General features: G+C 36.0%; 1 protein-coding gene across 1 annotated transcript; it reads left to right on the forward strand.

Moving 5' to 3' along the window:
• Positions 1-22: 22 nt before the first annotated feature.
• Positions 23-6,612, forward strand: LOC134822671 (uncharacterized). The gene is made up of 12 exons (XM_063833900.1): positions 23-188; positions 328-400; positions 787-882; positions 1,126-1,245; positions 1,505-1,576; positions 1,709-1,808; positions 2,330-2,609; positions 2,711-2,883; positions 3,080-3,240; positions 3,858-4,038; positions 4,353-4,508; positions 6,518-6,612. The coding sequence occupies exons 1-12, from the start codon at positions 109-111 to the stop codon at positions 6,610-6,612; spliced, it is 1,587 nt and encodes a 528-aa protein (XP_063689970.1). The 5' UTR covers positions 23-108.
• The last annotated feature ends 5,969 nt before the right edge of the window (positions 6,613-12,581 follow it).

Here is a 12,581-nt window from a genome sequence, read left to right on the forward strand (position 1 = left end):
TAATTATATCAAACTGACAATCATTAAGAAGATGAATTAGAAGAAAAACGTATTTCCTTGGATTGCTCAGTGGAGTGATCACTTGTAAGAAGATGTTACCAAGACAACATGGCTGTTCAAGTAAAAACACTAAAAGAAATCGTATTAGCTTACGTGTGTAGGAATATTGACATTCTTTTCATAAAAGAGTGAGTTAGAAAAATAAAACAATGCTATTTTAAATACCTTTTTAATTTCTGATTCACAGTATTTAAAATTTATCCGATGTAATTTAATAACCCACGAATCGATTTATCTGGATCAATCTTTAACGCAACATTTTTTCAGATTGTACAAGATTTCCAGATACCTCCGTGAAAACGACTGTGATGACGTCACGGAGTATTTTATAGATAACCAGGTACTTCCTACTTAGCAATTTAAATCGTACATGTGAAGAATACACCTTACTGCATACTATTACAACTTTACAAGGCTCGAGTATCTTTGGTTTTTTTCGAGCCCCCTCCTCGAGCCATCTCCTTATTTTCGTAAAAGAGATAAGAAATACTTTACCATGCATTGCTTATATATGCAATGTACATTGTACATTGTGCAACGTACGTACTACATTACAGTTAAATGTACGAAAGCATGTGCTTCAAACCGTTAAATATTTGTAATACCATGTATTGCTCGATATAAAGAAGATACATTGTAAATCAGGGTTGAAAGGATAAGGATTTCGTCGTTATCAACGTTTGATACGCCCCTTTACAATTATATGTAGTAATCGTCACTTTTTAGGAATTAAACGAAGAAATTTTGAAAGAGACGGCAGGTTCGTCGAACCATGCAATCAAAGTCTTGAGAGCCTTCCTTAAGTCACAGGGACTTCCCAAGGTTAGATATAATGGGCAGTGGGCACCCCCCTATAACGCATTTTAGAGTCTGATCAAGTATAATTACGTTTCGAAACCAATTTTAACTGATTTACAAGGAAATTCTCTTGAAATTATAAGAAATAATTCGTAAAACAATCACAAAGCCTTAAGCAGGTTATACATGTATATTGTATATTATGTATTTTCAACTCGGATATAATGCATTACAAGTATTATAATATTTCTTGATATATCTACTCAGATTGTATGGAGAGAGTCTGACCAAAAGAATGACAGGATATCAGTTGGGCTCAGTATAAACGATATCTCTGTCAAGGTGGATGAGGAGAGGAAGCCTAGGGCAAGGTATCTAGCTGCTAAGGTATGTGTAAATTGTGGATTAGAATTTATTTTTACTGACAATTTAATCAATTATTATGTCATTAAATTAAGTTACCTCATATAAATTTCGTACATTTTGTACAGTGCTGCGATTCTCAGTATAATATAAATACGAAGAACCTTTTCTGTAGACTATTAAATAGTGCACTACTGAGTGTTAGTTTTATTATCAAGTTATCAAGATTAGCAGCAATGCCTCCATCTGCAATATTTACGTCATAAGTGTTTCTCTTTTTCAGTTAATGTTAAGAAAGCTATTGTCCAAATACATCTCCGATCCTATCCTCAACAAATACAACCAACACGAAAAGGTTACATTTTACACATTACTAAGTTCTGGAGGTTGGAATTTTTAAAAACTTTTCAGTTTTTATTTCATACGAGAAACTATTTTGTTGTATTTCACTTCTAATAGCCTACTCACACAACTGATTTCCTCTCAGACCTACAGAAGAGCTCCTGTTTATGACTCTCACTCCTACCTCACCGGCAAATCAGTCCCGGCGTGCACAGTTAACTCTGTAGACGAACTCCAGGGCTATGGTGAGTGTTAAGTTATTTACTTTCCTGTGTGACGTCATACCACGTGACATGACGCGTAGTGTGATATCATATCACGTGACATGCCGCGTAGTGTGACGTCATAACACGTGGTACAATGTCATGTCACGTGGTATGACGAGCCTCAGCTCAGGGCTATGGTGAGTGTTATTTACTTTTCTGTCTGTTGAAGAGGAGAAAACCCTCTCATCCTCTTAGCTGGCAGTTTCGTAAATACTCAGTATTGTCATGGGGGTAACCGCCCTGGGGTCTAATTATTAGCTAGAGGCCCTGTTCACTGATATGGTACTTGCCAAGTGCCAATATCACACCCGATACTTCAGGCTCCAATAGAAGATAATATGTAGGACTATAATGAACCTATTACATTACATCTGACTCGGACTAACTTATTCGACTGACAATTGTCTAAATTCTGGCTAAAGGACCACAATCTGCGCTAAAAACATTAAACAGATACTAAGTATTACAATTAAACGGAGAAGTTTAAAGTTTGTTTTCAGATTTCACAGAGGAAGAGAGGTGGGAGATACTGAAGAACATTTCAGAACATCGGTTGAGAAGATCCCACTACATGCTCGTTCTACACCCCAGCTGTCGGGAACTGGATTTCAGTTTCTGTCCTGCCGCTTTCTCACCGACCTTCTTAGAGCTCATCTTCAAGAAGGCTAAGGATGTCGAAACTGTTAATCTGGACAATTGTTATAAAACGGTGAACAGTTCGTTGTGTGTGGAGACTATTGTCAAAAAATGTTGCAACCTAAGGAGTCTGAGCGTTAACAAGTTAGTTTTTATGATTTATTTTCATGGTCAGTATTTTGGAAGTTAAATGACAGTAATAATTCTTGATTTTTTAATTTCGTTATAATGACTTACTATCTTAGTTGTGAATTTGTGCGTTCGGAGAAGATCTTCGAGAACCTACGAAAGTACAAAGTTGATCTGGAAAAATTAAACATTTCCAAGACTATGAAACTAAACGTCTCGGGGTCTCTTCAGTTTCAGAAGTATTTTAAAAGTCAACTTGGAAGGCGGTTGCGTGTTTTGGACATATCAGGTTTTTGAAAAGTTACTTTTTATGGAAGATTTAAAATTATTTGATTACAAAGTTGAAATATTGCCAATTTCATCCCTCATCTTACGATTAAATGCTGCTAAATGGATGTTGAGTAGATCAAGTATTCCCTGTTCAAATATGAACAGATTAAAGATACCACCTACATATATATTATATTGTACTTTATATGTGGCAGGTTTATCACTGTGTGTGAATGAACTGGGTTACCTTCTGGGGAGCTGCAAGAGATTGGTCAGTCTGAACCTGGCTGATACTAGGTTTGATTCCAGATGTTATTGTACAAACCACGATCCAGGACGGATTGAGTTCAATTCAACTGTCATCACTAATCTTCAGGTATGTTGTAGTTATATTCTATATTGTGGCATATATCATACCCACTAAACCTAATTTAAGAGACGTTAGAAACGTCTTTTATGCTAATTTCTTATTATCGTACGTGTAAGTCAATATCGGAAGCCTGTACTGCTGTGGCAATGTTTTGGCACTGACGTGCTATTCTTCCGATATAACAGAATAAATTGTGCGCAAAGTTTCAATCATAAATTTGAGATTACAGGTCTTTAATTCACAGCTTGTTATTTTTTTGCTTGATAAGAATTTTAGTAACACGAACACAAAAGAGATCTCATGTAAGTATTGCATAAATGCAACAACAAAAAAAAACACCGGACACGATTCCTCAGTAGCTTGTTATGAAACAATAATTTGTACTAGAATGTGTGGGTCCACCTATTACATAATTAACATTTTCCTGAAACTAAACCCCATCGAAGTGCTATACATATTTTGCATACTTTTCTCTAACCATCACTTCCTCCAACCCCCAAAGGTTTACTGAGTAACCATATTGGTACTTTTAGATCACTTCAGAATAACTTCTAACTATTGTATTTCACATTCCATAAAGCTATGTAGCATTTCAGCTCCGGATCTAACGATTCTAATCCCAGGATCTGAATATCTCCAGAACGTCGTGCAGCAAGCAAATACTAAAGTTGCTAATCGACAACAACAGAGGCTTAGCAAGCCTGTTAAAAGCATCTTCTGCGCTGACCAATGCCCAGGTTATCGCAGAACCTATCAATCTACTTAAACTGGAGCATCTGCGAGCTTTGGACATGTCATTTCAGGGTAAGAACTATTTGCTTCTGCGTGGCTTTGTTGAGCTCATACATAATATGCAGGCTATGCCCTAGCATTATTTTCGATAAGGAACTAATTTTATTGCATAGACGGTGTCGAATTTCAGTTTGAACTTTCTTTGGATTCAAAAATGTGTGGCAAATTGGAGCGTAATTTTGGAGCTGAGTAATATGTACATTACATTCTTATGTTTCCTACATCTTTAAACAGTTATGAGATTGGTATAATTGCTTTGCACTGCCACACAATTTACAGCTTCAGTTTTCACTGTTGTTAACTAATAGCTGTGTGTACCCCCTTAGGTAGTGGGGCGTATGAAGATTTTAGTCTTTACAAGCACGACCTGCCCATCTCCCTGCTCTACCTGAATGCTAGTGGGTTCTGTGATCTGGACATGTCCCATCTCTCTGTTGTCTGCCCTTATCTCCGCTCTCTCACTCTCAACGCTTGTATTATTAGTGAGTTACATTTCACATATGTCACAAATTTGACAACTGTTTAACCTAAGCCGAGAACTTTCCATTATCAGTGTACAGTTTCATTAAACTGTACATGAATGTGAAGTAGTTTCGTTTCATGTTTATTAATATTGAAATAAAAACGGTGAGTTAAAAAGTGTTAAAATGCCCCTGATTCAACATGCACCGCCACTCCTGGCTGCCCCTAACGCCACTGCTGGGTGCCCCTGAACCAAAACAGTGAACTGTAACTAACACCACGTGTTAATTCCCACCTGATTTACCAGAAGTAGGATCATGTTACCAGATCTTAGTAAGCTGCTCAGCTTTATAACTCTTACCTAGCATTAAGCTAATAAGCTACTCGTATATCATAACAAAATATTTGAACATTATTGTCGATGTTCAGCCCTCATCGATTAATCATTGGCGTGCGCAGGGGGGAGGCGACGCAGGCAAACTCTTTACGTCATCGGAATGTGTATTAAAGTATGTATAAAGAACATAGTGGGTGTAGTTTGTTGTTAAAAATTTTTGAATTATAGATCATACGTAATATAAACGTTTTAAATTTACTATTTAATTACGTAATTTACTATTTAGGGTATTTAAAAACCGTCACACAGTTAAAGCGGAATATAAACGGTTGCATTAAATTGTTATTTAATAGAATAATAAAATATCTGATATTAAATGGATTAGAGGAAGTCCTCCTATAGCCGTTAGATGAGCAACTATTTTACATATTGAGAAGCAGTAATACTAGCGGGCTGCGATCAATGGGGACTTGCCACCCCACGGCCTGGCAACATTAAAATATATCGACTCTGTTACATCGCTTCCTCAAATTATTTGTTCTAGCTTAGTAGTGTTGTATTAAACTGTCATTTGAATTATTCTAAAATTCAGGACTGCCATTACAATGAATATTCACTTAATGGGTACAATACAAAGTAACAATCAATTCCGTTTCTTAAATCGTATAATAAATAATTGCATAGTATACAAATTTGGGCGGGTGCAATTACCGATGAATTTTAGCCTGGTGGTTGGACCTTTGCCAGAATATAATATCAAGAGACTTAGTTCCTTGTGTGGTGGCAGTGAAACTAAATTATCGAAGTCATAATATTGACAAATTTCGAAACTTCCAGGGCAGACAAGGGACTTTCGAGCAAGGTCAAAGCCTGGGAGATATGTCTCTACGCGGAGATGGGCCTGGGTTGAGTTCCTAGTGTAGAATTTAATGAAAGTTCCTGGTAAAGAATCCTAGGAGGTTACCAAAAAAGGTTTTCCCTATAATCCAGTCTTGTCGACTGTTCCAAAAATTTGAAGATATGGTTGAGTTTACTGTTGTTAAGATCCTCCGTAGGGGTTTACCAAATATCCTCATTCTGAGCGTCATGAGCTGGATGCACTTGCAGAGGAGGTGCTGGGATGTTTCTGCTTCTCCTGGAAAGTGTTCACAATCTTGCGTCTCGAAGTTGACGTTGTTCGCCACGTTCTGAAAGTAAACTATCTATATGACAGCGGCCATGTTAACCATCTGATGTGAGTTCCTGAAAAATTAAAGTTCCTGTATTTATATTTGTTTAGGGACATCTCAAGAAGGGTTTTTCTTTGTCACTGAGTGTGGCCTAATTGGGAGGAAGGATTCTGGTCCTATGGGGATGTTGTTGGATTCGTCCCTTGCAAGTTCGTCCGCTAGTTTGTTACCGTATACTCCTTCATGTCCTGGAACATTTAAGTTCTACTCGATGTGAATACCTAGAGAGTTGAGTTGGTCTGAGATGTTCAGAGCGAACCTGAAGTTAAAACTGGTGCTGTCAAGCGCTTTAAATGCAGCCTGGGAATCTGAGAGGAATTAATAATTGTTTGGGATCCTAAGTTATCATTAGTCCAGACCACTTGGCGGTTCGGAGAGGATTTTGTGGCCTTAAAATAATCTTACTCAGAGCTTCAGAGTTAGATATTACCAAATCTGTATTATTACAATCGTTTACCCGCAGATACGAAAATAACGTGTCGTACAAAAGAGGATAGTCGAGGAAAAGCGGAAACTATTCCCCATTCTCTACAAAACCTTTCTTATTTAGTCAGGTAATTATTGTTTACTGATCTTCCCCGTTATAATCAATAAAATTTTCAATCCTTATATTTCTGTAGATAGATTTAGAGCCCTGTTATTTTTGGTGAATAGTTTGTATTTTTGTTTCTTTTTAGTTTTTTTTTTTTTTGTTTGTTTTTTTTTAGTTAATTTTTATGGTTATTTTTTTTAGTGTTATTTTTGGTTTAGTTTATTTTATTTTTTTGTGTTTTTATTTTTTTTTTTTTTATTTTTTTTTTTTTTTTTTTTTTTTTTGTTTTTTTTTTTTGTTGTTAGTTTTTTTTTATAGGTTTTAGTTTTCGGTTTTTTTTTTTTTTTTTTGTTTTGTTTAGGTTAGTTTTTTTTTTTTAGTTATAGTCTTTGTTTTTTTAGGAGGTAATTTTTTTTTATGTTTTTTTTTTTATATTTGTATTTTTATTTGTTTTTTTTTTTTTTTTTTTTTAGTTTTGTTTTTTTTTTTTAGTTTTTTTTTTTGTTTTTTTTTTTTTGTATGTTTATTTTTAGTTTTAGGTTTTTTTAGGTTTTTTTTAGTTATTTTTTTTTTTTTTTTTTAGGTTTTAGTTTAGCTTTTTAGTGGGTGATTTTATTGTTAGTGTAGATCTTTTTTGTTTGTATGTTTTTTTTTGTTAGTTTTTTATTTTTGGTTTTTATTTGTTGAGTTTGTTTTTTTTTTTTTTTATTTTTTTAGGTTTGTTGTTTGTTTGATATATCAGTTTTTATTATTTTTTTTTTTTTGATTGTTTTTGTTATTTTTTTTTTTGTTGGTTTTTTTTTGTATGTGGTTTGGTGGTTTTTTGTTTGTGTATTTTTAGTTTGTTTTTGTGTTTTTTTTTTTTTTTTGTTTTTATTTATCTTTTTTTGTTTTTTAGTTTTTTTTTTTTATTGTTTTTTGTTTTTTTTTTGTTTTTATTGTGTGTTTTTTTTGTTTTGTTTTTGTTTTTTTTTAGTTGTTTTGGGTTATTTTAGTTTTTTTTTTTTATTTTAGGTTTTTGTTTTGTTTGTGGGTTATTTTTTATTTTTTTAGATTTTAGGGTTTGTATTTAGTTTAGTTTCATTTTTATTTTTTTTTTTTGTTGGTTTAGCGAGGTAATTTTAGTATTTTTATTTGTTTTTATTTTTTTTATTTTTTATTTTTGTTATTTTTTTTAGTTATTTAGTGTATTTTTTTTTTTTGTTTTGGTTTTTTTTTAGTTTATTATTATTATTTTTATTTTTTTTTTTTTTTGTATTTTTTTTTGTTTATGTTTGTTTTTTTTTGTATTGTTTTGTTTATTTATTTTTTATTTTTTTTTTTTTTTTGTTTTTTTTTTTTTTTAGGTAGGTTTGGTTGGTGTTTATTGGGGTGTGTTGTGGTTGTATGGGAGGGTGGGGTGGATTTGGGTAGGGTGTTGGGGGGGGTGAGGGGTTTTTTTTTTTTTAGTAGTGTGTGTGTTTGTTTTTTGTGTGTGTGTTTGGTGGGGTGTTGTTTTTGGTGGTGTGTGGGTAGTTGGTGGTGGTTGGGTTTTTGTTGTGGTGGTGGGAGTGTTGGGTGTTTTTTTTGTTGGATTGGTATATTTGTTGGGTTTTGGTTGTGGAGGGGTTTTTGGTTTAGGGTTATTGGTTGTGTGTGTTTTATGTGTTTTGGAGATTAGTAGGTGATGGGGGTGGTTTTTTTTGGTGTTATGGCGAGAAGGGTTTTGGGTTTGTGTAGTTTTTTTGTGTTTGTTTTTGGAGGTGGGGTGGTGTGTGTGGTTGGGGGTTGAGTGATGTATGGGTGGGGGGTTGAGGTGGGGTGTGTTGGGTTGTGGTTGTTTTGTGTTTAGTGGGGGGGAGTTATTTGTGGTTGTTGTGTGTGTTTTTTGGTGGTGATGATTTGGTGGGGGCGGGGTGTGGGGGGTGGTGGTTGGGGGTGGGTGTGTGGTAGGGGGTTTTTAGTATAGTGTGAGTTAGGGGTGTGGGTAGGAGGTTTGGAGTAGGAGTATTTTGGTTTTTGTGGTTGGTGGAGGGGGTTGAGGTGTGGGGGTGTGGGGTGTGGGGGGGTGGTAGTTGGGTTTGGGTATGTTGTGTTGTGGTTTTGGTGTGGTGGGTGGGGGAGGAGGGTAGGGGAGGTGATTGGTGTTAGTATGGGTGTGTGGTGGGGATGGGGGTGTCTGTTGGGGTGGGGGTGTTGGGGGTTTGTGGTTTGGGTTGTTTGTATTTGGTTTGGTTTTTGAGAGGGGGAGGTTGGGGGTGATATGTGGTGGGTAGTGTGGGGGGTAGGGGGGTGGGGGTGGTGTTGGGGGAGGGTTGTGGGGTTGGTGGGTGTGTTTTTCTGGGAGGTGTGGAGGAGGTTGGTGGTTGGAGGTGGGGAGGTGTTATGGAGGTTGGAGTAGAGACGGGGGGGGGGGGGGGGTTTGTTGGTGGGATGAGGGAGGGGGTGGTTGGAGTTGGGGGGGGGGGGTGGGTGGGGTGGTGGTGGGGGGTGGGTTGGTGTGGGGGGTGGGTAGGGGGTTTGAGTTGTTGTAGGGTTTTTTTGTGTTTTTAGTGTAGTGTTTGTGGTTGAGTTGTTGTGTTGTTATGTGGTTGGGGTGTTAATGATGAGGGCGGGGATGTGGTTTGTTAGTTGGTTGGTGAGTGTGTGTAGGGGGGGAGGTATCTGTGTTGTGTTGTTTAGGGGTGTTGTGTTTGATTGGTGAGTGGTTTGGTTGAGGGGGGGTGTTGTGTGGATGTTTGGGGTGTGAGTTTGTGTTGTGATGTGTTGGTGTTTATGGGATTAGGTGTTTTTTTTAGTGTGGTTTGGGTTTGTATTTGGGTGGGGGGTTTGGGTTTTGGGGGGAGTTGGTTTGGTGGAGGGTTTGGCTTTGTGTTATGGGTGGGTGGGGTCGTATTGGGGGGGTGTAGAGAGCGTGGTGTGGGGGGGGGTATGAGTTGGGGGTTGGGAGGGGGGGTGGGGGGGTGTGGGGTTATGGGGGTTTGGGTGTATGGTGGGTTTTTGGTGTGGGGTGTGGCGGGGGGATGATTATTGGGGGGGAGGGTGGGGGTGGAGGGGGAGGGTGTGGGTGGGGTTGGTGTTGGGGGTGGTGGGTTGGGGGTGGGGGGGGGGTGGTTGGGTGTTAGGTTTTGAGGGGTGGCGGGAGTGGTAGGGGTGGGTTAGTGGTTTGTGGAGGGGTGGGGGGGGGGGGGGGTGGGGTGTGGTGGGGGGGGGGTGGGGGAGGGGTGGGGTGGGGGGGGGGGAGGGGGGGTGGGGGGGGGGTGGGGGGGGTTGGTGGGGTGGGGGGGGGGTGGTTTGGGAGGGGGGGGGGTTGGGGAGGGCGATGGAGGGGGGGTGGCGGGGGGGGGGGTTGGGGGGGGGGGGGTGGGGGGGGGTGGGGGGGGGTGTGGGGGGTGGTGGGGGAGGGGGGGGGGGGGGGGGGGGGGGGGGGTGAGTGGGGGGTTGGGGGAGGGGGGGGGGGGGGGTGGGGGGGAGGTGGGGGGGGGGTGGGTGGTGGGGTGGTGGGGTGGGGATGGGGGTGGGGGGGGATAGGGGGGTGGGGGGAGGGTGGGGGTGGGGGTGTGGGGGGGGGGGGGGGGGGGGGGGGGGGGGTGGGGGTGGGTGGGGGTGGGGGGATGGGAGGGGGGGGAGGGGGGGGAGGGGGGGGGGGGGGGTGCGGGGGGGGGGTGGGGTGTTAGTTGTTATTTAGTGTTTAGGTTTTTGTGTCGTTTTGTGTGTTTTTTTTTTTTTGTTAGTTTATTTGTTTATAGTTTTTTGTTGTTTTTTGTTTAGTTAGTTTTTTTATTGTGTGTTGTTTTAATATATGTTGTTAGTTTTTTTTTTTTTTTTATTTTTTTTTAGTAGGTTTTGTTTTTTGTGTTTTTTTATTTTTTTTTTTTGTTTTATTTTTTTTTATTTTTTGTTAGTTTTTTTTTTTTTTTTTTTTTGTGGTTTTTTTTTTTGTTTAGTTTTTTGTTTTTTGTTTTTTTTTTGTTTTTGGTTTAGTCACTTTATTTTATTTTTTTTTGTTTTTTTTTTATTTTTTTTTTTTTTAGTATTATTTATTTTTTTTTTTTTTTTTTTATTTTGTTTTTATAGGTTTTATTTTTAGATCTTTTTTGGTTTTTTTTTTTTTTTTTATTTTTTAGTAGGTTTTTTTTGTATTTTTTTTTTTTTTTTTCTTTTTTGTTTAGTTTTTGTCTGGTTTTTTATTTTTTAGTTGGGTTTTGTTTATTGTTGTAGTATTTTTCGTTCTTTTTTTTTTAGGTTTTTTTGTTTTTTTTTTTTAATTTTTTTTTTGTTTTGTTTATTTTTGTTAGTAGTTTTTTTTATATTTTATTTGATTTTTAGTTTTTTTGATTTTTGTTTTAGGGTTTTATGTTGTTTTATGTGTTTTATTAGAGTTTGTTTTGTGGTCGGGATGTTTTTTTTTTTGTGGTTTTTTGCGGTTTGTTTTGTTTCTTTATTATAGTAGGATTTATTTTTTTGTTATTTCTTGAGTTTTTGTGTGTTTGTAATTTTTTTTTGTGAAATTTGTTGTGTGTTTTAGGGGTGTTTATTTGTGGGGAGGGGGTTTTGTTTGGGGGATAGGAGGTTATGTGAGTAGGATGTTTTTTTTTGTTTTTTATGTTTCTTGTGGGATTTTTTAGTGTTTTAGGATGTGGTTTGTTGTTGTTTGTGATTTTAGGGTTGTTGTGTTGAGGAGTGTGATTTTTTTTTTGTTTTTTTTAGTGTTTTTGTTATTTTTTTATATTTTTTTTTTGTTTTTTAGGTTTATTTTAGGTTGTTTTTTTTGTTGTAGGTATTTTTTTTGTTGGTAGTTAGTTTGTTTTTATTTTTTATTTGCTTTTTTAGTTGTGTGTTTTTTTGAGTTTTTGTGAGGGTGTGTGTGGTTTTTTTATATTTTTGTATTTTGTTGGGTTGGTTAGGTTTTTTTTTTTTTATGGTTTTTTTTTGGTTTTTTTTTGGTTCGGTTGTTTTTAGGTTTTTTTTTATTTGTTTTTATTTTTTTTTTTTAGTGTTTATTTTTTTGTTTAGGTTTTTTTTGGTTAGGTTTTGTTTTGTTTTTTTTTTTTTTTATTTTTTGTTTTGTTGTTTTTTTGGGTCTTTTTTTATTTGGTTTTTGTTTTTTTAGTGTGTTTTGTTATTTTTGTTTTTTTTTTTTTTTTTTTTTTTTTTTGTTTTTTTGGTGAGTTTTTTTTTTTTGATTTATTGTTGTTAATGGTAGGTGTTTTTTTTTTTTTTTTTTGTTGTGGGTGGTTTTTTTTGTAGTTTTTTTAGTGGTTATTTTTTTTTTTTTATTTTATATTGGTTTTTTTTTTTTTTTTTTTTGTTGTTATTTTTGTTGTTTGTTTTTTTTTTTTGATATATTATTTAGTATTTTTTTTTGGTTTTTTTGTTTGTTTTTTTTGGTATTGTTTTGTTTTTTATTTGTTTTGTTTTTTTTTTTTAGGTTTTTTTTATTTGTGTTTTTTGTTTTTGTTATTAAGTTTTTATTTGTTTGTGTGTATTGGTTTTGTTGTTCTTTTTTTTTTAGGTGTTGGTTGTAAGATTTTGTTTGTATTTTTTTTTTTAGGAGTTTTTTTAGGTTTTATTGTGTATGTTGGTTTTTTTTTTTTGTTTATTGTTTTTTTTGTTTTTATGTTGAGTATTTTGTTTTTTATTGATTTCTTTTTTTTTTTTTAGTTTTTGTAGTTGTGATTTTAGTTTATTTTTGATTTTTTGTGATTTTTTTTAGTTTTTATTTTTAGGTTATTGTGTGGATTTTTTATATTTTTGTGTTGTATTCTGGTGTTGTTTTAGTTTTTTTTTTTTGAGTATTTTTGGTATTTGTTTTTTTTTTTTTTATGGCTTTTTGTTTTTTTGTTTGTTGGGATTTATATTGGTGTTTTCTGTAGTGTTTTTTTTTTTTTTTTATTTTTTTTTTTTTGTTTGTTTTTTTTTTTTATTTAGTTTTATTGGTTTGTTTGTTGTTTTATTTTTTTGTGGGGATGGGTTGGGGGGTGTGTGGGGGGGGTGGGGGGGTGGGGGGGTGGGT

The sequence above is a fragment of the Bolinopsis microptera genome, chromosome 1, assembly GCF_026151205.1.
Source record: "Bolinopsis microptera isolate Bmic1 chromosome 1, MBARI_Bmic_1.0, whole genome shotgun sequence".
NCBI lineage: Eukaryota > Metazoa > Ctenophora > Tentaculata > Lobata > Bolinopsidae > Bolinopsis > Bolinopsis microptera.

Excerpts from the sequence above, each read along its gene's own strand:
- LOC134822671 (XM_063833900.1), top strand. The coding sequence starts at position 109 with ATGGCTGTTCAAGTAAAAACACTAAAAGAAATCGTATTAGCTTACGTG. Across the intron at positions 189-327 it reads GACATTCTTTTCATAAAAGA|ATTGTACAAGATTTCCAGAT; the intron begins GTGAGTTAGAAA and ends ACATTTTTTCAG. Across the intron at positions 1,246-1,504 it reads CAAGGTATCTAGCTGCTAAG|TTAATGTTAAGAAAGCTATT; the intron begins GTATGTGTAAAT and ends TCTCTTTTTCAG.